Genomic DNA, 27,184 nt, shown 5'->3' on the forward strand with positions numbered 1-27,184 from the left:
GTGCTCCAAGTTTGTAAATAAGTCCCTCTTACATTTATAAATTCACATCAGGTTTGGCTGTCTTATGAATCTGAAATTTGTTCTTTTGAACCAGATATGAGTGACTAGTGTGGTCCTGTTTTACAATCTGCCGGGCATCATTCACATGGAATATGTTTGTTCCTTTTTTTTTTCTTTTTTTTTGTCTACAATGCTACTTATCTTTCTTTCACATTGTTTATTACTTTCCATGTATCTTGAAAAAAACAAAAACAAAAAACCACCAAAAAAAACAAACGCTGTAATAGTGCAGAGAGTTTTGAGTGCTAGTGTGTTTGTGCAGTATTTGGTATTGTTTTTGTACTTCTGTAAATGCTTAAGGCTTTTCACTTTCAAAGATTCCAAATTAAAGGTTTTTTTTTTTTTTTTTAAGTAGTACCTACATGATCTGCATTTTGAGGAAAAAAATCTTTTAAAAGCCCTTATGATTACTAGTTGTTTTTTTTGTTTTTTTTCCATAATCCATCCCTGATAAAGCCCTGTGCGAAGGGAGAGAATTATGAATTTTCTGCTGACCTTGAGGACGCAGAGAGAAATAGGGGTGGGTGTGGGGATTAGCTGTTGTCTTTTTCTTCAGGGGGAGAGTGGGGATGAGGGGGGTGGGTCCCTTACCTTGTTCGATTCCTCACCCATTCTCCATACCCACTGAGTCTGAGTCAGTGTGTATGTGTGAGGTGGAAAGAATATATGGGCACGTCAACATCACTTTGAAGCACACAGGCAATATATCACTGAGAAGAAAAAAATTATATGGGGATTGTTGATATTCTATCGACCATTTTGCATCTCTGAGAAATGGAGTTTCACAACAATGTTGTCTTGATATTTGTGCAGCTGCTGTCCGGTTCTTCAAACGTCCACATCCGGAAGAGTTTGAAGAATTGAATGAGCGCTGGTCAGAGGAGAGGCAGAAAATCATGCAGGTAAATAAAAATGGCGGTGGTGTGCATTCAGTGGGCTATTATATCCAGGTGTAAACAAGTTTGTCATCTGTTAGTTGCTGATAGGACAGCATAAGATAGGGCTCAGAGATGTTGGGAAGAAACATTAAATGAAAGCATATAATTTGTTTGAGTTCAGCCTGTTTTTTGTTTTTTTTTACCCACGTGTTAAAAAAAAAAGTCAATGTAATCACCCTGTCTCAGCAGACTGTGTGTATTTATGTGTTGATGGTAAACTTTAATGTTGGCAGTCTTTGAACCACCACAGGTGGTTTAGGAACCAAACTTGGTGGGATGGTAAGCAATGTATCAGTGAGACTTTTCCAACTGATTCACTTGAGATGGTGGGATTGGACAGGTGAGAGATCAAAGGTCAAGGTCACTATTTAGAAAAATGAGAAAAGCTCAACTGAACTCATGTCTTGAATCAAATTTTCATCGAAGCCCATATAGTTACTGTCATGATGAATGATTACATTTACTGCGATGATGAATGATCTATACTGAAAATCAAATAGTTACTGCCATGATCCATACTGAAAGTCAAGGTCAAGGTCACAGAGTATGACAATAATGGTATGAAAGAACAACTGAAATAAGATCATGCATGTCTTCCTTCAGAATTGGGACAGTGATTGGTCACAGTGAAAAGAACATTTCCTGGGAGAGTCAAGGTCAGCAGTCAGAGTTCAAGGTCACAACTAGGCATGGTTGATTTTTGAATGGAAAAATAATTTTTTCAGTGTGAAAGACTAAGAGCTTTGTTTTGTACTAACTTTGTACAGTGATTGGTTACTGCCAAAATATGCACTTTTTTTTCTTCAAAACTCAAGGTTAGTAGTTAAGTCACTACAATGTGTGTGTGTGTGTGTGTGTGTTTGTTTGTTTATCTTTCCATTCCATAATCTCTACTTTAATGAATTAGGCGACACACGAGTCTTGAGTTGAAGGCCTTGTCTCTTGTCACACAAATTGCTTCAGTTGCATCAACATCCTCACACAGTTTTTCAACAGGACCAAGGAGAAAATATTGTATAAGTTTTAATTCTGTTGCACATTATCACAAAAAAGCTGCCATATTAGTATTAAAAGCAAGGATACAAAGTGCAGAATCAATAATATCAAGCCCGTTGCTGAATATTTTCTGCAAATAAAAGTAAAAAAGCAAGAACAAAATAACAACAACAACAACATTATCTGGAAGTAAAGAGTCCAGAGCATTTTTGGAATATTGCAGCCATGTTAGAAAACTTGTGAAAAAGAATACATAAGAAAAGGCAAAAGTGGTCTCAAATGCTGAGCACAAAATGTTCTGCCTCAGTGAACAGAAGCAAACGGAGTAAGACTGCTTCATGTTGTCAGTTTATGTACTGCGTCTTTGCTTTCGGTAAACATTATTCAAGCATTACCCCAAAAGCATTGCGGGAAAAAAAAGCATTACCCCAAAGCATCATGGGAAAAAAAGTACAAGAAAATAAAGGAAGGAAGATAAATACAAATCAGTATTCATTTCCACCTAAAGGCACACAGTAAGTGAAGGTTTTTTTTTCTTCTTCAAATGCCATTTGCATGAACATTGTTCTTGTGTGTGAACTTAAACACTTTGTGACGATCACACTATGAGCATTTTTAGACACAGTCTAGTACGATATTTGCTGTAGACAAGAGCAGCATGAATTCACAGTCCACTTATACAGACACTGGCAGCCTTTCTTCCAGAATATGCAGCCAGATTTTTGTACCAAAACAGTGTATGGCTGTCCACATACTGGGGTGAAATCAGTCATACACTATAAAAAGTCCACTTGAACATGAGAATGTAGGGGTTGCAGCCCACAAACGCAGGGTTGCAGCCCACAAACGCAGGGTTGCAGCCCACAAACGCAGAAGGAAGAGGTACTAAATGACTGCATCTTACACATGAAACTTTTTTTTCTTCCTAATAAAAGATTATAAAAAAAAAAAAATGGATTGTTCATGATTCAATCTGGTTCATTTTCTTTTCAAATGAAAGACAAAAAAGTTGTTTTTTTTAATTTAGTTTGCAGAGGGAATTGTGTATGATCAGCATTGACTAACGATTCCTAATTGAGTTGGGGTGGGGTGGGGGATGGGAATGCTTATGTGACTTTTTGTGAGTGAGAGAATTTTATTTTCTTCACCAGATGGGAGCTTGTGCAGTGAAGTGGGCAGGGTGAAAGGAGGATTCTGGGGACAGTGGGGAGGGCTGGGAGGTGTTTGTGGGTGAAAGATGGGGGTCGGAGTGGGGGATAACAAACGTGCGCATGTGTTCACGTGTGTGTGTGTGTGTGCAAAAAGATCTAAATTTTAATGACTACATACCTTCTCAACTAACTTACTTTATATTTTAATTATCTATATTTTCATTTTACACACATCAGCAAATTTCTGTATTGGAGTATATACTTATAATTAACCAGTATTGGTCTTGAATGACAAAATGCTGTGTGCTTTTTCAGCTGGTGAGAGAGAGACACAAGAGGGCATGCCGGAAGGAGAGACAGATGAAACAGGGAATCAAGTCCCGGCCATTTGTGAAGACAAAAACACAGAAGTTTGGGAAAAAGCGTAATAAACAATATTGAAAAATGATACCTCTTTTTTTCTTCTTTTTCCTCTGTTGGATTGATAATATGCACATAATCTTGTTTATGCTTGGTCTTGGTTCACATGTGTATCTACTTAAGTCTATGTAATAACCCAGCATTTTGGTTTGTGTATGTGAGCGTGCGTCCATAATTAACTTTAACGAAACGGTTTTCTCTGGAAATACCAAATTTGGCTTTAAATAGGAACAAGTTTCCCCCCCACATTCTAATCATAATGACAATGCACTTATGGGAAGGAAACAAAAATAAGAAGCGAAAAAGTTTCCACAGTCCGGTTAGCGTTGCCATCTAAATCAACGTTCATAAATTCGTTCACCCACTTATACAATTAATTCATGTGATGAAAATGAACAATAACCACTATGAAATGATGACAATTTTCTCTATTTTCCTTTTTCTTTCCTGACTAGCCACTGAAAATGGATATAACAATTATTTGAAAGTTCACTACTCAAACTTATGGATACAGAGATGCAAACACCAAAGTCCTGAAATACTTTACTCTTTGGAAATATTTGACCAAATTAACAGTTCAACAATTTAGTTTCATGTAACAACATTTCGCAATTTCAAATAAAAATTCCACAATCGTATGAAGCTCAATACACAACATCATAAAGATCATGACCTTGACCTTTTTTCTACTCCAATGAAGGTCAAGAGCTTTATGACCTCCAATAAAGGTCAAGGTCTGGAATAAGTACTGTGTGTGTGTGTGTTCAGTAATAAATATCACAATGGTTTGCAGTCTGAATGAACCAGACAAAATTTTAACAAAACGTCATGCCCTTTGCCCTCTGAACACAAAGGCCACTTGAGAGCAATCTTATAGGCACTTCTCCAACACCTATTAATCTATCAACCATGGTAGTGTGTAAAAATCTGACACCACAGAATCTCTTCAAAATCACAATTTGTATGGCACAGTTTACAACATATCAACAAAACAAAAGAAAAACAAACCAGGAAGATAGTCCAAGAGATGCCCCTGGGTTAAATTCTTAAAAAACACATTTCTTCTTTCTTTCTCAAATATACACAAAAAATAGAAAAGAAAAAATAAAACCCAACAAATACGCGTCGCATACAATGCGAGTAAAAACCATTTGACATTGTTACTTATAGTTCAGCTGGTTGCTCAAGGCTATATCAGGATTGCCCATCCAAAAAAAAAAAAAAAAAAAAAAAAAAAATCAACCATCATTCTGACACAAGCTGATCGACTCGACTCACCTTACCTTCACTTAAACACAAGAGATACACCTGGCATATCTTTCCAAGTAATTAAGAACATGAGGGTTAACTATGTGTCTGTCCTTGAAAGGTTCAAACTCTCTTTTGCAAAGATTTTAAAAAATAGATATATACCGGTAGATAGATGAACACTAAACCCTCATTCACATTAACAAAAAAAAAAACAACAACAAAAAAACCAACCAACAAACAACAAAAAAACCCCAACATTTTACCCCAAAAAGAGTGAACTTCAAAACAGCCTGTTAGAGTTTTTAGTGGTCATGGTTTGATTTTTTTTCTTTTCCAAATTACAAATAAGTAAACAAAAATAAACACGAAAAAGCAGTAATTAAAAAAGAAAGAAGAAATAACTGCCAACATATTAAAAATGAACTGTAACAATATCCTGCCGTCCTAAAAAAGAAAAGAAAAAAAAACACACCTGCCATTGTTCGCCAGAAGCAAACAAACATCCACTGGCTGTGATGCAACGATTTACAGGTGTGCCATGAAGTGGACGGAAGTCAGACAGGCAGGGACAGGTACACACCAGTAAGAGGTGCACCCTGGAACAATTCTGGCTCAAGATCCACATCAAGTGGTGGTCACAACACCTAAAGGATACATTTCAACTCACTCAGTACGGCTAGTCCTCTCTTCTCCTCTACACAGACCCCTCGGATGTCCGGTGGGTGTCTGAATGACCCAACCTTTAGCTTCCGTCGTCAGAACTGTGGTATTCTTTGTCAACATTCACCTCTTCAGTATAAGAGCGTTCCGCTTGCAATATTTTGATGATGGTAATTGGGATGAAACGCTGTTAACGTCGTCTCTTTCGCCGTTCGTATGGAGAGAGTTAAACAACACATGGCTCATAATATCTACACACCAGTAACTGGTGACAAGATAGATAGATGAAAAATTCTGGCTAAGGACCACATTAAGATGTGGTCACAAAACCAATAAAATAAATTCAAATAATATTTGGCTCATGAAATTAACATCGGCTTGAGTAATTACCCTTATTAGACATGCTACATTATGCAGAGAAATACATTATAATTTTGAGTTGGAAACAAGACAACCAAATTTTATCCAAACTTGGCCTCGCTCTACAAATCCTAGGAAACTTGAAAACAGACAAATAAAAGAACTTTTAAGGTTCAGCAGTTGTTGCCCAATTCTGACATTCAAAACAACAAAAAATTGCTGATCAGCAGAGCTGATTGATGTTGAGAACAGACACAAAATTACATTTTCGTCTCAAGAATTTCTGCAGGTTGAATGAAGATGGGTCTCCCTTACATCCACAGACCATTCTTCTAGCACTGTTCAGATGTCAGGAAGAAGGTAACCAGCATATCTGTTTAAATATGGGTTCCTTTCCATTATTTCTAAGACTCATTTACTCATGCTAACAGACATCTCTAAGTAGACTCCTTAAGGTTTTTAGTGTGTCTGTGCACAGGAACCTATTTTACTACAAAGAAGCAGCAGAATTCATACAGGTTTTAATCACAAAGGTTGAGAAAAAAAAAAAACCACCACCTAAAGCCAAAACCCTGATGAAATGCATGGCATCTCATCACAGATTTTTTCTGGGTTGAGTTTTTAAAAATCCATTATTTTTCTTTAAATACATAAGGAACATTTCACAGCTATGCTTTATCAACAACAGAAACAATAAACTAAATAATACAAAATACTGGTAATACAGAAGCCAAAATAATTTTTTACAAAATTGGGTCATTATTTTTTTTAAAAAGACTTTTAGACACCTTAAAAAAAAAGCATGTCATTTCTACACACTGATATTTAACATCTGTTGGAACCCTGAAGCTGATACAACCAGCCCAACATGAACCAAATGATGCTCACATCATGTGGCTAAGCATCTGTCCTGCACCACCCACCTACATTCTCAAGCATGATACTTTTCCGCCGTTAGGCGGAAAATCGCCGTGGTTCATTACAAATCAGCCGTTCAAAATATCGATCCGCCGCCAGTGAAGATGATTCCGCCGCACGAAACTTTGATTTCCGCGGAGCGACACATTTCAATAAATTCTGGAAGGCGGGGGTCATTTTTGGCTCTGCACCGGTTTCCAATCAATGATTATCATAGTAGGCCTATCCCAGAATTCACTTCCGCTTCGCGGGAAGTCTCGTTTGTTGACCGGCTTACTCTAGGCTACAGCGACGTAGATCTAGGCTACAGTGAACGACTCACACAAATTGTCAATGCCAAGGCCTGTTTTCATTGAACGGCCAGCTAAAACACCTTCTTTTGATCCGAGCCTTCTTCTCAAAGAAATCTTGTTGAGTGTCCTGTACGTGCATATGCCTCCTCCATGTTCCTGCAAAACCCCTGTTTTACAACTACATCCAGAGTAAAACTAAAAGTTTTCCTGTTTCTGGGACAGACCAGTTTGGATGACTTAACTTTGCTGAATGACATTTTGCTGTTGGATAAATTTACCTGTGGACTGGTGGTCCGGTAAGGCTATAATTCATGCATGATCATTTGTTATCATACTAACAGCGTTTCTTTGTAATGTTCTGTGTGCTTTTCTCACACCCAGTTTGCCCCTTACAGTAACAATACTAATTTTTCCAGGTAAATTCTAACACATGAATGGGCTTGCAAGGATTGCTCCAACTGACTTTTTAGTGTCTATATAGACTATATACTAATCAATAGACACTAAAAAGTCAGTTGGAGCAACCCTTGCAAGCCCATTCCATGTGTTTTGTTGTTATGTGTTCTTACTCTGATTTTATATATATATGGCTAATTCGTGTTCAAAATGTCAAATTTCCCCGGAGGAGCATGCCCCCGGATCCCCCCCTCCCCACCCTTTTTTTTTGGGGGGGGGAGGGGGGGGATTGTACCATGTTAAGCCTCGTTCTAAAGATGGGGGGGGGGGGAGTAAACAGTTACACTAATTGAGAAAATCCATGTCTGTATTAATTAGTCTTTTATTTTTGACACTGTTGTGGGTTCAGTCCACAGGAAAAAAAAATCCTCTTTTTTTTCCAATTTCAGCTGCATTTTTTGTTGTTGTCTGATTTTCCTCTTTTTTTTTTCCTGCCTTGGTGGCATGCCTGATTCTGTCTGAAGCAATGTCCTGAGGTAAGACTGAGATATTGCGAATGCTATCAACAATTGTTGATTCTGCAGGTAAAGAGTTGAAGTTTTATGAAAAAGACGATCATCATCACATGGTCTAAGAGACACAGCAGTATTTAACAGATCACAAACAAAACACTTGTCATTGTAGCATATGGATCAATGCACAATGATTCAATTCAATCATCTCTTCTGTAAGCTTTTTTTTTTCAAAGGGAGAGGGTATAGGTTCCAAATGTTCAGTCCAGAATGATGCCATGAATGTACATTGTCACTGTGGTTTGGAACATATGGTTTTAAATATTTCAGATGGAAGGAAATGTTACATCCCAATTTATAAAAATTAACATCAAGAAATTCAGTTCAGAACTGGAAGCAAAACACAAATGCTATGTAAATTACATCTCAATTCACAAAAAAATATCAGCTCTTCCAGAAATTCAGTTTAGAGCAGGATGCAAAACAGAACTGCTAGCAATGTAGATCCCACAAAAACATTAACCAGGCTTAAATAAAATCAAACCCCCATTATTAAATCACAGAGTCCATCATCCATATTAGACGGTCAACAAACAGAGATTAAAAACAACAGTAAGAAATATACTTTCAAAAAGTGAATCAGTATCGGTAGCTCAAGGAGGTGTCACCGTGTTCGGACAAATCCAGATACGCCACACCGCATCTGCTAAGCAGATGCCTGACCAGCAGCATAACCCAATGCACTTAGGCCTTGAGAAAAATAAAATAAACAAATAAAGAAGTATATTAATATCACACACAAAAAAAGAATCAAAAAAGAAAAGAGAGAATCAATGCTGAGCAATGAAAAGCAATTATTAGATCTTTTTTCCTTTGATACAACGCAGTCTTCAGGAAAATATTCAAAATACTTATTTTCTTTTGTTTTCTCTCCACTTTTTGCCAGTCAAAAAATATGATTTGCAATCAGCTTTGTAGACAGTTGGTTAGTGAGCTGCACTTCTATCCCATAGATTTGTGCTTTAACTGCTGCACTGTGGATGGATACTTTGTCTCTTGCTGGTGTCTTCACCTCCATTGTGTGCACATGCATGATGAAAATCAAGTACACACCCTAACAGATCCTGTGATCCATGTCAGCGTTTGATGAGTTTGAGAAACAAACATTTTTCAGCTTAAAACCCCCCAAAAGAATATGGGTGCCTAAATGGTTGTGGCAAAACACGCAAATCCCACTCACTGAGATGGATAAATTAGTGAGCTGCAGCATACCATAGTACTGTCAACTACATGTTTATACAACAGCAAGTTTACAGATAATCTCACAACAACATCAAAAGCAAGTATAGCTGTGATGAAAGATTATTTGCATAGTTACATCTGAAGCAAACATTGCTGTAACAGAGGTTTACTGGCATGGTTACTGACACTGAAGAGCTAGGTTTACTGATGACGTTACCTTTACCGCAGTGTTAAGCGACCAAAAAGTGTACAGACTGAAGCACCATGAGTTATAAGGCAGTGGTACTTGTCGGTGATTCACAGGAAGCCAGCACCCTGTTTTATATGGCGTTGGCACCAGAGATGATTTCAATGAGCTCCTTGGTGATGACGGCTTGTCTGGTTCTGTTGAACGTCAACGTCAGCTTGTCAATCATCTCTCCTGCACACAGTAACACAGACAGGTGTACATCAGTACAGCTCAACCAAGAATGTAGTCATTAAAGCTGGAAAACAGAACAAAAAAACACAATTTTTTCCAATCTGTTGTACTAATTCTCAGTGGCTATCATCTCCATTTCAAAGTCTTTTCACCTTAGTCATCCTTCTAGTTGTTAGCCTGACGCTAACCACTTTGCTGCTGATTGTTCAATCAGTTTGCTTGATCAGCTGCAGCTTAGGAGACAATAGAGTATGACTGCCTGCACAGCAGGGGTAAAACCAGCATACACATAAGAGCCGTCTTGTATGAGTGAACGTGGGAGTCGCAGCCCACAAAAAATCAGCAGCAGCAGCTCAGAAAATTCTGCAAACACAAATCCTGCATTCACACCAGTTTTCAGAACAAAGCAACAGAAGTTACAAGTCGACACAGGAAACAGCGCCACTTACCCGCATTCTTGCTGGCAGCGTCCATGGCGGTCATACGTGAGCTCTGTTCGCTGCACGCCCCCTCCTTCATGGCGAACAGAAGGAGGGACGCCAGAGCAAACTCGTTGTAGCTGCGCAGAACCTCGTCGTCGATGCTGTCATACAAGTGGAGCTTCTCCGCCTGCGCCACCTGCTCCTGACTGAAGAGGGGCAATTCCGTCAGTCTGAAGGCAACCACCGACCTGCAATCAGTAAAAACGATTTTTGTTGTTGTTGTTGTTGCCCTATCACCTGCACTGTTTCAGTGGCATTACTCCCAAGCCACTCATTCCAAGACCCCGTTACACGGCCACACCCAGGTTCCTCTACTGCAGTCCCAGCATCGGCAGTATACAGGTAACTATTGATGTTAGGTCACCAGAAGGCCACACACAATAATAATAATGATAATGATGATAATGAATGGCAATTGTATAGAGCATTTCTCTAAGTAAAGTCAGACTCAATGTGCTAGCAATAGCCCATTCACACGCAGCCGCACCCAAAAATGACTAACTACGCTCAACTATACACACATGCAATTAAAAGCAGAAAGCAGCTGAAATTAACAGTGGAAAGGAAAAAAACGAATCAAATACGCCTCACAGAACAGATAATTTAAAAAAATTTTTTTTTAGGGATCTGAAGAGAGGGAGTGTTGCCTGACGCTGAAGGCCCAATGGCAGCAAATTCTGCATCACTGCACATGCCTCACGAAACTATTTTCCCAGAGAATGGAAAACGGGTCTTCTTCAAAATGGTGATATCATGATGGTATTAGATTCAAAATCCTTTTTAAGGTTTAAGGAAATTATAAATGATAAGGATAGTGATGAAAAAAATTTGTACGATAATTCAAAAGGAGATTCTGATAATTCTGATGAAGAAAAGACCAAGATGTACTGGTCTTTTTTTGTTTGTTTCTATGTTAAGTGCATGAGAGTTTGTTTGCAGAAATATTCACAAAATATAAACATGTACTAATTTCAAAAAACACTTGATAAATGACAAAGTGAATCCTTCGGTTTTATTTCCATGTGAAAGTTGAAGATATTATGCATCAGTCTACCTGATTTCCTGCATAAATTCCCATAAACAAAGAAGCTACAAAAGTTTTAGTGCATATAGTACTCACACAGCATTTTTTCCTCGGCTGTAGCTGACCTCAAAAAGCATTGGCAGTCACGGGGTTAACGTGGACAACAGCGTAAATTTCCAACCTGAATGTGTGGTCTGCATGTGTGCCCAAATTAAGTATTCGGTGTTCTTGTTTACCGGGCCCAAAGTAGAGGGCCCAGAGTGTCCGCGAACTGATTGCGATCGCGCCTTAATTTTAGCCCGATCGCGCTACATAATCATGCGACCTGTTGGAAGGCATAATTAGACAAACAACAAGGACGCCAAGTAGTCGACAGACAGAAAAAAATACGAAAAAAACTTAGCCGTATGCGGAGCACAGGAACAGGTGTCGAGATGGCTGCCGGAAAAAGAGGGCGCTAGCTAGCGGGACAAAGGGGAGGTTACCTACTTCCGGGAGGTTATCGGCCGTAGTTGCTCTCTTTTTCTCCGCATAGGCGGATAGTAGTTTGCACAGGACAGGAATGTCAGACCCCTGCCGGAGTCTGCACTAGTTGGGTCACGGTTAAGTATGTGTAATTAAATGTTGATTTATCAACTAAACATGGTGGAACTGTTTCGTTTTGTTATGGTGTTTGTTTCTTTTTTTTTTTTTCTTGGTGCTATTTTCCCCACTCATACAGATTTCTTTGTCTGTGTGGTCTCTTATTCACGGACAACTGCTGTACATTTTGTTAATATTTTATCAGTGTGTACAGATGTCTGGGTCTCAACTGTGATCTCCTCACAGATTCCCACAGATCTGACCAAACAAACTTCTATACTTTTTTCTGACCAGACTGAAAACCTTCCATTCAAAACACAAAAGCCAAATTCAACACGCCATTTATGAAAGTGATCGGCGGATGTCCCAGTATTGTTGTTCCAATTTCAAGATTCTTTTTTTAGGGGGCACGGGGGGTAAGGGGGGGTGGGGGTGGGGGGTTTGGTTTTTAAAGACATTAGCTCTTTGTTAAATGGTACTGGTCAAGGGTTGCTTTTTCATATTTAAATTCCAAGACTGCCTGACCCAGAAAAGCAAAACATGTTTTTCCAAGACTTTACCAGCCCTGGAAATGATTCTCTTATTTTTCCAAGACTTTTCCAGCCCTGGAAATGGTTCTAGCATTTTTTCCAAGACTATTCCAGAGTTCCATGACTGTGCAAATCGTGTGCTCACCTGAAGGTGTTGAAGAACAGAGTGGCCACGTCAAACTTGAAGTCAAGGTCAAGGATGGCGTTAGCCACCAAAGCAGCGTCGGCAAACACAGGTGACTTCCTGCCGAAGTCATTGAAGGTCATCAAGAAGTGGTCTTTGTATCCCCTGCAATGACAAGCAGCACACACCTGTTGACAGTAGTACAGTAACCCAGGTACGACATCCACAGTTCATCACCTGAAATAAGCAGCACACCACACCTACAGTAACCCAGGTACGACATCCACAGTTCATCACCTGAAATAAGCAGCACACCACACCTACAGTAACCCAGGTACAACATCCACAGTTCATCACCTGAAATAAGCAGCACACCACACCTACAGTAACCCAGGTACAACATCCACAGTTCATCACCTGAAATAAGCAGCACACCACACCTACAGTAACCCAGGTACGACATCCACAGTTTATCCCCTGAAATAAGCAACACACCACACCTGCTGACAGTTACACCGTAATCCAGGTACAACACCCAGAGTTTATCCCGTCGACAGTTGTTCAGTAACCCAGGTACAACACCACCTGTCGACAGTTGTACAGTAACCCAGGCACAACACACCCTGTCAACAGTTGTACAGTAACCCAGGTACAACACACCCTGTCAACAGTTGTACAGTAACCCAGGTACACCACCACCTGTCAACAGTAGTACAGTAACCCAGGTACACCACCACCTGTCGACAGTTGTTCAGTAACCCAGGTACAACACCCAGAGTTTATCCCGTCGACAGTTGTACAGTAACCCAGGCACAACACACCTTTTCAACAGTTGTACAGTAACCCAGGTACAACACACCCTGTCAACAGTTGTACAGTAACCCAGGCACAACACACCCTGTCAACAGTTGTACAGTAACCCAGGTACAACACACCCTGTCGACAGTTGTACAGTAACCCAGGTACAACACACCCTGTCAACAGTTGTACAGTAACCCTGGTACACCACCACCTGTCAACAGTTGTACAGTAACCCAGGTACAACACCACCTGTCAACAGTTGTACAGTAACCCAGGTACACCACCACCTGTCGACAGTTGTAGAGTAATCCAGGTACAACACCCAGAGTTTATCCCGTCAACAGTTGTACAGTAACCCAGGCACAACACACCCTGTCAACAGTTGTACAGTAACCCAGGTACAACACACCCTGTCAACAGTTGTACAGTGACCCAGGTACAACACCCCCTGTCGACAGTTGTACAGTAACCCAGGTACAACACCCCCTGTCAACAGTTGTACAGTAACCCAGGTACACCACCACCTGTCAACAGTTGTACAGTAACCCAGGTACACCACCACCTGTCAACAGTAGTACAGTAACCCAGGTACACCACCACCTGTCGACAGTTGTACAGTAATCCAGGTACAACACCCAGAGTTTATCCCGTCGACAGTTGTACAGTAACCCAGGTACAACACCACCTGTCAACAGTTGTACAGTAACCCAGGTACACCACCACCTGTCAACAGTTGTACAGTAACCCAGGTACAACACCACCTGTCAACAGTTGTACAGTAACCCAGGTACAACACCACCTGTCAACAGTTGTACAGTAACCCTGGTACAACACCCCCTGTCAACAGTTGTACAGTAACCCAGGTACAACACCCCCTGTCAACAGTTGTACAGTAACCCAGGTACAACACCCCCTGCCAACAGTTGTACAGTAACCCAGGTACACCACCACCTGTCAACAGTTGTACAGTAACCCAGGTACAACACCCCCTGTCAACAGTTGTACAGTAACCCAGGTACAACACACCCTGTCAACAGTTGTACAGTAACCCAGGTACAACACCACCTGTCAACAGTTGTACAGTAACCCAGGTACAACACCCACAGTTTATCCGTCGACAGTTGTACAGTAACCCAGGTACAACACCCACAGTTTATCCCGTCGACAGTTGTACAGTAACCCAGGCACAACACCCACAGTTTATCCCGTCGACAGTTGTACAGTAACCCAGGTACAACACCCACAGTTTATCCTGTCAACAGTTGTACAGTAACCCAGGTACAACACCCACAGTTTATCCTGTCGACAGTTGTACAGTAACCCAGGCACAACACCCACAGTTTATCCCGTCGACAGTTGTACAGTAACCCAGGTACAACACCCACAGTTTATCCCGTCGACAGTTGTACAGTAACCCAGGCACAACACCCACAGTTTATCCCGTCGACAGTTGTACAGTAACCCAGGCACAACACCCACAGTTTATCCCCTACAATAATAAGCAGCACACCACAGCTGTTGTCAGCCGTGCAGTAACACAGGTGTAACACCCAATTCATCCTCTGTAATAACCAGCACACCACAACTGCAATGATGAGCAGCATACACAGGTACAACACCCACAGTTTATTCTCCTTCTCTTCCTTCTATCCCTTTCTGTTCCCTCTTCTTTCCTTTATACATGAAGACAGAATAGGGAATAATAAAGGCACGGAAATTACTCTGGCTGATTTACATTATATTCTCAAAGACATAAGTAACCAAACCAATCAACCAACCACCATGGATTTGGTTCTAACCTCAATGTGCGGTGTCTGGACAGAAACAGCTGGACAGTTATATGCGCACATATTGCCCTCTTTTTCACTCATTATGATTCACAGACTGTCACCTTCTCAGTTCGACTTCTAAAGGATCCTTTGCTAACATTTCATTCTCTCCTGCGCACGCACGCACGCACGCACGCACACACGCACGTACACACACACACCACAACACAACACACACACAACACACACACACTGCACAAGAAGTATTTACAGTAAGAAAAAGAGAAAAAAAACAAGTATAAGACACTAATTTCAACATGTGCACTTATGAATTTACTCTCCACCTGATATTGTAATCAAGCATAATATTTTTTTTTTTAATGAAGATGTATGTCAATATCCAATTATACAGACAGAACCTAAATCTGGGTTGTGAAAAACAAGCATATTGTGACTATTATTCATTCCCCCCCCTCCCCCCAGACTCCCCTGCCCCCTTCTCTCTCTCTCTCAAACAATGAATTCTTACCTTTGCAAAATGGATCTGGCTTTGTCACCAATGATGATAAGTTTTCTCTCGATGCCAGACGTACGTTCATTGAGAAGAGCCCGAAGCTCTCGGCAGATGCCAGAGTGGATGCCCCCACACAGACCCCGGTCTGATGACATGACCACAAACAAGTGGCTCGGCTGTGTCTTGTCCTGCTCCAACTCCATGCGCTCAAAGAAGGCTGGCGAGAAAAGAGAATGTGAAAGAAAAGAGCAGAATGCACAAGTCGTCTTCTTCTTCTTCTTTGTTCGTGGGCTGCAACTCCCACGTTCACTCGTATATACACACGTGTATGACCGTTTTTACCCCGCCATGTAGGCAGCCATACTCCGCTTTCGGGGGTGTGCATGCTGGGTATGTACTTGTTTCCATCACCCACCGAACGCTGACATGGATTACAGGATCCTTAACGTGCATATTTCATCTTCTGCTTGCGTATACACACAAAGGGGGTTCAGGCACTAGCAGGTCTGCACATATGTTAACCTGGGAGATTGGAAAAATCTCCACCCTTTACCCACCAGGCGCCATCACCGAAATTTGAACCCGGGACCCTCAGATTGAAAGTCCAACGCTTTAACCATTCAGCTATTGCGCCCGTCAGAATGCACAAGTGAAAAGTCAAAGAAAAACAATATCTGTCCACGACAGACCATTAAGAAGCAAAGTAGTGAGACTTCACCCAGACTGGTTTCCAAAAACTCAACCATCTTTCAAGAACTTTTTCTAAAAAAACAAAAAAAAAAACTTGATGACATGGCAGAGTAGTCAGTGAGCAGACTGGGTAGACATGGGTTCGACTCCCAGAGGTAGGAATTTTTGGCCTGTAGTCGGCTCGTGCAGTTTTGTTGTTTTTCGTTTTGTTTTTGCTGGCCCATATCTGCATTTTTTTCAGTGGCATTACTCTTACCCTGCACTCAAGTTCACACTGCTACTGGCTCCAATGGGCAGACTGGGACCACAAACTCAAGGTTCAGCTACATCATGGTTGCATCTCTGGGACTCTTGCACAAATTTCCCAACCAGGTGTGTGTCTTGGGCCTGGTTGGTTCCACAATATAGCATGAAAGAAACACAGAGTGCAGCCTTGTCATGCAGTTCCACACCTAACTGGACCTTCATAGCAGCAACAGCATCATTTGCAATCAAATGCAGAAAACAACTGTCCCAGATTCTGTGACCTTTGACTGATACTTGTATAGTCCCTTTCTTGGGTCAGAGAGCAAGCTCACAGTGCTTTACAAACACTGGGTCATTTGCACAACAGGCTGCCTAGATGCGTAGAGCTAAGAGCTGCCTTTCATTTCATGACCGGTTCTCAACATGGTGACGTCAGTTTCAATACCCCCTCCATGCTTGTAGTGAGTTCCTGTTAAAGTTTTTGGAGTTAGCAAATTCATGTGGGGCTGTCACTGGAAATATGTGATGGCAGTCTTCACTTAGGGAAGATGCTCGAGTTAGTCTGCCTCCATGATTACTGTAAAGTTTGGTCTATAAGCCACAACTTTTTACCCCAGATTCAACCTCTGCGGCTTATACAATGATGCGGCATATTTGTGGATTTTAACGATCCTGGGAGTGTCATGATTTCTGTCCATGAATTTTTGGATGAGCTTCAGGATAGTGTGCCAACTGTTCACGTTTTATAAATCAAATCCGCACACATTAAAGCCTTCAGATCAACATTCAGTTCTACTCTGCTCAAGCGTACACCCTTATCATGCCGAAAACGTGACATTATGCCTATGATGCAGCCTTCAAATTGAAGGCAATCGACCTAGCAGATGACAGTGCAAGCGACGAACCAGCAAGCGACTCCACCTTCATGTTAATAAAGTGAAAGTGAGGCTGAAGTCAGTGACAAGATGGCGGAGGAAGCTGTGCTGGTTCTCTTCAACTTGGACACTGAAGACAAAGATTTTAGTGGATTCAGTGAGCAAGATGACGTTGAATAAATGTGACTATCCCTAAATTATGGATCTTATTTTCGTTGTATTTATTTATTATTTTTTTGTGGCACTAGCAGTATTTTCGCTTGCCTTTCTTTATGTTGTTCCCGCTTGTGTTTATTTCATAACCTACAGTATCGACAGCTTTTCTGTGGTATCAGTATGTGTTCCGGTACTGGAAATAAGTGCGGCTTATGTATGTATAAAGTTCAATTTTTTCCAAAATTTAGTGGGTGCGGCTTATATACCAGTGCGCTCAATAGACCGAACTTTACGGTAATCAATTAGACGGGTGTGGTGGCCAACTGGAAAGAGTGAAGGATTTTTGCCTCAGTTTCCACAGTTCGATCCCCAATTTCTGTGCATCTTGAGGGTTAAGGATCGGGATTTTTCAATCTCCCACATCAACATATGTGCAAACCTGTAAGTGCCTGAGCCCCCTTCCTGGGAATATGCATGTCAAATAGGCATCTTGAAGATATTGTAATCCATCTCAGCATTCAATGGGTCATGGAAACAATAACATACCCAGTATGAACACCCCCAGAAATGGAATATGGCTGCCTACATGACAAACATTGATATAAATCTCTGATTCAAGGTAATGCCACAAAACTGTGTGAATGATCAGGCAGCACACAAAAAATATAGTAAAAATAAAATAACAAAAATTTCCCATACAAAGTTCTACATCAACTTGTAAGATTAATATACCTGAAGGTCCTGGCAGGAAATGTAGAACAACCAGACTTTGAGGCCCATTCAGACCTAAAGGAATCCCCCCCACTAGTGGAAACAGAAGAGAACACTGTGCTCAGCCAGTTGCAAGCAAATCACTTTCTTTTCTTTTTAGCTACCCTTTTCAGTGGCGATTCTCTCATCCACTCATTCCAAATCCCCCACTCAGTCAGGTTCGTCTTCTGCGGACTCAGTACTGGCAGTCCACATGAAACTATAAATGTGAGGTCACCAGGAGGCCACACACCAGAGGAGCCCTCATCAACTGCTGATTCAGCAGCACTTTGGTGATTGACTCAGGTGGTGTTCAGTAAAGCCTTTTCTGATTCAGCTTAACTCTCTCCATACAAACGGCGAAAGAGACGATGTTAACAGCGTTTCACCCCAGTTACCATCATCAAAATATTGCAAGCGGAAGGCTCTTATACTGAAGACGTGAATGTTGACAAAGAATACCACAATTCTAACGACGGAAGCTAAGGTTGGGTCATTCAGACACCCACTGGACATCCGAGGGGTCTTCTTAGAGGAGAAGAGAGGACTGGCCGTACTGAGAGAGTTGAGCAGGACACTATCCACTCTGCTTGATCTGTCAACAATAACAACTTGTTGGGGAGTCAGACGGAGTGAGCACTCCCTGGAATAGAAATCACATCTCTCTCCTATGACAGTCCCCCATGAATTTTTTTCTTGACATATTTCTACAAAACTATCCTACATTTAACCCCTTGACTGCTGCTAATGAGTATGCTCCTCAGGGAAGGCTGTCATCTGACAGAGATAACACTCAGTGCACAGATCAGGATATCAGTCACAATCCTTTTTCTGGATTTCTTCATCTTTGGTTTTTGCATCACTTTTCTTCAGCAAAATCAATTACACCATCTAAAACCACAAGAAAAGCAGTAACTGCAATTTAGATTCTCGTGTGATGTCATTTCACCAAGGCTCAGCAGTGAAGGGGTCAACAAAGGTATTCATAACCGTGACTAAGTCAACTTACTCTTGGCGCCCACCCCGTAGGAGCGTGCTGGCTTCAGTTCCCGCTCAGCCCTGGCGTACTTGGCTGCTGACACCATCTTCATCGACTTGGTGATCTTCTGGATGTTGTTGATCGACTTCAGTCGGAGGCGAACTGAAAGTGAAAGAACCCACATCACGCATTTGATGAAAATACTGCTTCTTTCCATCCATGTGACAGGTACTTCTTTTTCTACGCTGAGGCAATGCACTGTTTTAAAATATAAAAACATTTCAGTTTCTGTTAACAATTCTTCTAAACTTTCAGTTTCAAGATGTTAAAGTGTGCATCTACATACGCTTCACAAATCTATAAAAAAAAACACACCAAAAAACACCACCAGATGCCTGACCTACGCATAAGCCAACTGTGCTAACAGTCTATCACAGAAAACAGAAAAAAAAAAAAGAATAACGAGGGCATCAACAAAATACTGCAATTGCATGTAAATAATAATCAACAACAACAACAAAATAATACTAAAGACTGTAAATAATAACATATTCTTTGCAGCATCCAATCAAGAATATAAGCAACCATTTATGTAGCATCATTCTGTTTTACAATCTGCTATTTATTTTTTTGTCAAAGGCTTTTGAAAATGCGCGCGCACACACACACACAATGTCCCATCCACATATTCAGACTGCTTGTTGAAGTTGTTCAGTTATACTGAAGGTGAAACAAACAAGACCTGAGCAGCACTATTAACTGGTCAATCAGTACTGTCTGTTTAAGAGTTTTCTGGTCACATTCAGCTCTACACAATACCAGTCTATGTTTCTATAAATGCAGAGAAATCTTGCACCTATAACTTAAGATATACAAAAAATATTTTTTAATTCAAACACAGCACAGGAACAGGGTAGTCCTTTTTTGTTGTTGGTTTTTTTGCCAATATAAACAGAATAATCTTTCTTTCTTCACAGAAATGGTCAGTTATAACAAGTAAGTGACAGACAACTTACTCTCTTTCAGGGTTGCCATCCCCCTCACTTGAATACTGTTAGAAAAAAAAGGGAAAAAAAAGTGGGTATCAAGCAAAAGATCATAAAAAACACACACTAAAAAAAAACACAAAAAAAAACCCAACGAACAACCACACAAGAAAAACAAAAAATTCAATCCAGTCACAAAAGTGAATCCTGCACTTCCCCAATCTCCCCCTTATTCCCCCCAACACCTTTACCCACCACCCACATCTTTCACTGACTCACTTGTGTAAACAAAGTGAGTCTATGTTTTAACCCGGTGTTCGGTTGTCTGTGTGTGTGTGTGTGTGTGTGTGTGTGTGTGTCCGTAGTAAACTTTAACACTGCCATTTTCTCTGCCAATACTTTGTCAGTTGACACCAAATTAGTTATAAAAATAGGAAAAATTCAGTTCTTTCCAGTCATCTTGTTTAAAACAATATTGCACCTCTGGGATGGGCACACAAAATTTTTTTTTAAAAAGAAGCCAAATTATATGCAAACTGCATTTACTGTTATTATTTATTTATTTTTTTAATTCTCTAAACTTGGCACTTTGATCTGATATCCTGACACAAAACAAGAGCAGTCATTTTTATCATTTTTTGTTCAAACAGGAACTTCTTTTGCTAAGCATGAAAGTTTTATTTCTTTTGCAAACATTTTGGTGCAGATTGTAAAAAAGGGAAATTAATCTGTAATTAATGCTAGGGGACTTAATTTGCTTTAGTCTGATCTTTCTTTTCTTAAACATTACATTTTGAAATTATACTCAATACATAAAAAGCTTGTGTGTTTTACTCTGTGTACAGGGCTTTCACTATGTTCATTCACCCAAGTGGTCTTTTTCGGAAAATACTAAAATCAATACGACGAGTGGACTTTATAGATCTATTGGCTGAGCCCTGAAGGTCATGGGCAAAAATAAATTGCGTACACATATTTATACATATTCAAAGCGCGTGCTCATATTCTTCGCGAACGCGAACGACGCCATTTTGTTTCAAGTTGTTGACCTGCCCATTCAATCCTATATTCAATCGACAATACATGATAATATGTAATGGAAAGTTGGAGATGGAGACCGTTAAATATTTATTCAAAGAAAGATTTGTGAACGCCTCATCACTTACTGGATTATGCCCCAAACTGCCATAAAGATATCCATAGAATCAGTCGGAATTCACAGTTAAAAATAATAAACCATGAGAGTTAATACCCTTGGATTGATGAAACGCAAAAATTTCCAGTCTTGACTTTTCTCAAAATGAAGTCCTTTTCACTTCATACAACGTTTAGAAGTACGTGTACTTGGCTCTACATGTTATTAGTTTAACAAAATACTCAATTTTCATATCAACTTTAAAACTATAAATCTAGAATGAACATAAAAGAGAAAATGAATCGACCGTGTCAACCCAGTGTAACTAAACTTGTACATCTATCTAGATCCAGAGAAAACGGCTAAATGTTGCAGTGTGATTGCGGGATAGCCAGGTCTCCTTTACTGCGGACTTAAAAAGAATTTTTAATTGTCCTTAAAGATTTTTTGAATGCCAAGATACACCAGAATAATATGATTTGAACAGCATTCTGACTGCGAATACCGCAATCAATTTATCGCCCTTTAAAAAAAGCATGTTTAAATATTACATTTTTGAACATCAGTTAAGGAGCCACGATAGTGTAATGGATAAGACAGTTTCTTCTCACCCGAACACGCGGGGTTCAAATCTACCGTTAGGACTTTTTTTTCTTTTTCTTTTTCTTTTGACCCGAAGCTTTATAATAACAAATACAGAACACATTTTAACGATTCGATTTTTTTAAGTGTATCACAAGTGTCTTAAACCTTGCCTCTCTTGTTTTATAATTTGATTTTGATCTAAACACCTAGTCAAAATTGGTACTGTAATACCCTTGGTACAAAAGTTTATCCTGTAACTTCAAGTTATTACACTTGTGAAAGTACATTCCCATAAAAAGTGCAGGCCACATAGCAAATGAACCGTGAAATAAAACTTTATAATAACAAATACAGAAAACATTTTAACGATTAGATTTTTTTTTTTTTAAGTGTATCACAAGTGAGTCTTGAAGGCCTTGCTTCTCTTGTTTTATAATTTGAATTTGATCTAAACACCTAGTCAAAACTGGTACTGTAATACCCCTGGTATAAAAGTTTATCCTGTAACTTCAAGTTATTACACTTGTAAAAGTACATTCCCATAAAAAGTGCAGGCCACATGGCAAATGAACCATGAAATAAAACTTTTCAACAAAAACTGCAAACTGGAAGGGTTTGTAGGCCTGCTTTTGAAGGTACCTTTCATGGATTGCAGAGGGAGAAGTTATGACGTCATAGGTAGCCGACCACTCAACTCAATTTTCTGAGTTTGCACTGCCTTTGTTTGTACAACTTTTCCGCAGAGTTTATAAATGGATCAGTTTGAATATGTAATGGCAGAGATGTGACAAGAAACACATTCAAAGTAAACATAGAAAACAAAAGCAAATAATGGGTGTAAATACAAAAACCAAAATCCTTTCACCAGGACATTGATTTCCACGACCAAATCTAAGCTTTTCAGTGATTGAGAAAATACAGGAAATGGAGACACACATGTACGTGCACACGGTTCTCGCTAAAAATAACAGTGGAATCTCCATGAAAACCATGAGAAAGTGGGTCTGGAAACCTAGTATTAGATCTTTTCTCTTTATCTGTTACCGTTTTCCATTAATTTTTTTTTTAATTACATTTTCATCATCTGTGAAGCACAACTGACATAATGTATGATGGCAATGGTTATCATACAATGATAAAGCACAGAAACAAACACAAAAAAACACAACAACTAACAAATAAACCTACTAACATTGATGGTCATTATAAAAATGTCTATGAAAACAAAGCTTGATGAGATTTGATCCATGCAGTGCTGTGTTATGCTCCCCTGAACCTTGACAGGCATTATACAGCCCAATGATCAATGATCTGTATTGGGACTTTCAGTCCAAGGGCTCTACCTCTAGGTTCAATCCTAATATTGCTGTCTGGTGGGTTAAGGGTGTAGATTTTTTATAATCTCCTAGGTCAAGAGTTGTGTACATCTGATAGCACTTGAATCCCTTTCATGTTAGTGACTTTCTAAAATCCAGTGAGCTACAATATGGCTTACAGTACCGTTAACATGTGTATTTGATCTCCTACATGCATACATGATGCAGTTCAAGTACTAGCAGGCCTGCACATGTTCATCTGGGAGATGAGAAAAATCCCTTCTCTTAACCCATCAGACACTGCCATAAAAGCTATGAAAACTTCATTCTAGTCACACACTATTTTTTCTGCAAAATGGTCATGCTGTTCTCAGCTAGTCTTAAGATGCCTGCAGCTTTTACGATTCTTATTTTTCTTCCAATGACCAACATCATTATGCGGATGAAACTGTCATTTTGTGGGACTGAGCAGCCCAGGGACGTGCTGTTAGATGGTAGGGGAGGTGGGGCACAGTCCACTGGAGTGTCCACACCTACATCTAGGCCAATCCTGCTACTGTAGCAGACCCCAGGAATATTCCCGACCAGCACAGCCTTAACATTCTACGACACTACATACTTGCTGTCTGATGGTCTTGGTAGGCTGACTGAGTTTACAGAGACGAGTCCATGGTATAATTTATATAGCATCTCCAGGCTAACTTTTATCAATCTGACTTCTTTGGGGTTCCCATTTGAAAGAGTTTAGGTGGAGGAAACATCTCATAGTGGTCACATATTGACAACCACAGAGATAAGTGTCTTTGCAGAGAGAACAGAACTCTTGACAGAAACCTACTTCCCTGGCCTACCACAATCATCCCTGTTCTTCACTTTTCGGTTCCTGTTCTGTGATTGTTAAGAGAATGGAACAATTCTCTTGTTTGCGTCTAACATTGGAATGAAGATTATCAAAGAATTTGTTCTTTTTCCGACTTTTAAGAGAGTAAAATGCAAAGGGAACTTTGAAATATTTTCGAAAGACAGCGCTACACCTTAGCAGACTTTTTGTTTTCTAAGTAACTGGGTGTCGATCCTTGATCGATATGAAGCTTGGTGCTTCGTGGAGATCCAGACGAAAATGTCACTGAACGACATCGGTAATCGTTACATATGATAATTTTGGTGGGAGTTCGCTGGAGAATAACAAATAGTGGGAGTTCATTGGTACTTTTGGTGGAAGATTTGGCAAGTGTAGAGTCAAGAGGAGGTGCTGAGGGTCACGTGAACCATCTGTGGATCAAAAGTTTGAGTCCTGGTTGGGTTTTTCTGTACCAGTTCTATCCCCCAACCATCCATGACTGGAATGCCCTCCCTGCCGAGACCATCCAGTTCCCCTCCTTGGACACCTTCATCTGCAAGGTGTCCAGATCACAGTAAACACTAAACCCCTTTGCCTTTTTTTTTTTTTTTTTTTTTTGTGGCACGGCAATTTGTGGGCCTGCAGCTCCACTTAGGTTGCTACAGGGCTTTGGGCCTGAAGGCCCGAATGCAGCTCAGCATGCAGTTGCACCTTAACCATTTGGGCCAATATTCTTTTCCTTCCTTTCTTCTCTCTCCCTCTCCACGCTGTGCACCTCCCCACATATCAATAATAGCCGGACTAACGGCTGATGGACATTGCAGGAAGAAGATTATAGTGAAGTTAATGCAGGACAACAGCGAAAGCAAACACAAGAATCAAGAAAGGTCCGCATTGACTTTCATTCACCGAGAATTGAGCGTTACATCCGTTAATCATTCGGGACCGATGTCGAGCTGTTCGCTGCGCATCGATCGAGAATCGATGCTCAGCGCCGGCCTTTTGTTTTTGTTTTTGTTGTTCCACTTCCAGCTTCACAACTCGCCCTCTTTCAACCCTTGCTCTCGGCACCTGTTTCAACGCAAGTGAATGCAATGCTACATACAACACATAATAAAGAAAGTAGGTAGGGTTCAGCTGTAATGAAATACAATGTCGGTGACTTTTCAACACGAAAACTTACACCTGAGGGGTGAACATCGCCACAGTTCGTGACACGATGGCTTCCATGATGCCGGTAGTGAGAACGAGGCTTGGCGCTAATCAGGGGAGATAACACTGTTGATTCAGACTTTTGAAAATACCATTCGCAATATTGTGCTTATTCCCCTTGCACCTCACTCTCTTTCTCTCTCCCTCAACAGAGTCTGTGGGCCTTTCCAAATACAACAGACTGAGCAACACACTAGACGCCACGTTCTTGGCATCAGAGATCTTTTCCCATCCCTCTTGCGGCCAATCAGTGGCAGCCTCTGTGCGTGTGTGTATGTGTGTGTTTGTGTGTATGTGTGGGTCTGTGTTTTTGAGTGCGTTTGTGCATGCGCGAGAGTGTAAGTGTGCACAAGTGTCAGGAGAGTTCTGTGCATGTGTGTGTGTGTGTGTGTGTGTGTGTGTGTGTGTGTGAGGGGGAGGTGGGGGTGTGGAGAGGAGGTGGGGTAGAGGATGAGGTATGTGAGTGTATGCATGCCTACACTGTGGGAGCAACAGGATATTGGAACGTATATATATCTTTGTATATATGTGTGTGGGGTTGGGGTGGGAGATATGGGCGTGTGTGTGTGTGTGCTTGTACAAGTAAGTGTTCATCTGTGTGTGTGTGTGTGTGTGTGTGTGTGTTTGTGTGTGTGTGTGTGTGTGTGTGTGTGTGTGTGTGCCATGGAAGCTGCAATACATAGACTAGAAATGAGTGTGTGGAGGAGGGGGGTAGAGGAGGTGCAGGGTAATGTGTGTGGTGCGTGTGTGTGTGTTGGAGCTCATGTACGTTTATATGTATTTGACTGTGCTTTTATATCTGTGAAACTGCATGTATGGAAATTAATTGTGCAAGCTGTCCACACTCATCATTCACCCCAGCAACGCAATATTTCAGCCCATACCCCAAGACCAACACACACAAAATGACAATGGTTTAACTGTCGCAGACCAAAGAGCAACACCAGGCTATACAGCTGATATACACAAATAAGTAATGCTGCGGCAACACATTTGCTTCATTTTCCACACACACCCAATCCCCCTCCCCCTCTGTCCATACATACATGCTCGTTAAAGATCCTGTAATCCATGTAAACGTTTGGTGGGTTATTGAAAACAATAACATACCCAGCATGCACATCCCCGAAAATGGAGTATGGCTTCCTACATGGCAGGGTAAATAAACAAAACAGTCATACACATAAAATGTTGCTTGTCTGTCAGTGTGTATGTGTGCGTGCCTGAAATCTGATCGAATGACACAGGAAACAAATGATGAGCACCCAATGGCAGCCATCACTCAGCTCTATCCAGGTAGGTAGGCTATTGTACAAATGACCCCAAGTATGTAAAGTGCTTAGAGCTTGATCTCCGACTGAAGATAGGTACTATATAAGTATCCATATCATCCTTCCATACATTAGAAAGGTTTCAGTCTGGACAGTGTCTCTGTTACCTTTCAGAGGATTTCTGGTTTGGATCCTTGATTACTGATGATGGATTCCATGTAGGTGAAATGTTGAACAGTTCTGGGCTTCTGTACCTGGACAGTTATATCATCAGTGATGGTGGTGCTGTGCCTGGCCACCTGGTCTTTTTGGTACTTATTTCCATACCATATTTTGTTGATGCTTCATCCATTTTTTTCTTCTTTTTTTTCTTAGCTAGCTGGGTAAGTTCTTGCTTACTACCTGCCAAGCAGTCCATGTCACCTGCGAAGCGAAGGATCATGATGATTCTTCCTCCAATGCTGACTGTCCTGACATGATCTTCAAGTGCATCAGTCATGATTCATTCCAGGAATATGTTGAAAAGCATGGAAGACTGACAGCAGCCCCAACGGACTCCAGCTTAAGTATGAAACAACTGTCCATTAGCACCCTGTTTGAGTACTGCACTTCAAAGATGCATAAGGCAACCACATCAGGTAACAGATTCCAAGTGATTTAATGTACAACAGTGTTTGATATTGCTAAGACACTGCTCA

General features: G+C 40.6%; 2 protein-coding genes across 2 annotated transcripts in view; one reads left to right on the top strand and one right to left on the bottom strand.

Annotated features, from left to right (window-relative positions):
- The window catches only part of LOC143284528 (uncharacterized), a 41,970-nt gene extending 35,580 nt beyond the window's left edge, over positions 1–6,390 (top strand). Inside the window, exons 18-19 of the mRNA XM_076591237.1 lie at positions 874–962; positions 3,461–6,390. Coding sequence (XP_076447352.1) covers positions 874–962; positions 3,461–3,586 — 215 coding nt within the window. The 3' untranslated portion in view covers positions 3,587–6,390. The remainder of the gene's footprint in view (positions 1–873; positions 963–3,460) is intronic.
- Positions 6,391–7,530: 1,140 nt separating this feature from the next.
- LOC143285033 (ATP synthase F(1) complex subunit gamma, mitochondrial-like) lies at positions 7,531–25,245 on the bottom strand. The gene is made up of 7 exons (XM_076592213.1): positions 25,187–25,245; positions 20,157–20,191; positions 19,171–19,302; positions 15,460–15,661; positions 12,382–12,525; positions 10,068–10,288; positions 7,531–9,618 (listed from the first exon to the last, which is right to left on the bottom strand). Exons 1-7 carry the CDS (start codon positions 25,231–25,233, stop codon positions 9,518–9,520), a joined length of 882 nt encoding a protein of 293 aa, XP_076448328.1. The 5' UTR covers positions 25,234–25,245; the 3' UTR covers positions 7,531–9,517.
- Between the last annotated feature and the right edge of the window lie 1,939 nt (positions 25,246–27,184).

This window comes from Babylonia areolata, chromosome 8, assembly GCF_041734735.1.
Source record: "Babylonia areolata isolate BAREFJ2019XMU chromosome 8, ASM4173473v1, whole genome shotgun sequence".
Lineage (NCBI taxonomy): Eukaryota > Metazoa > Mollusca > Gastropoda > Neogastropoda > Buccinidae > Babylonia > Babylonia areolata.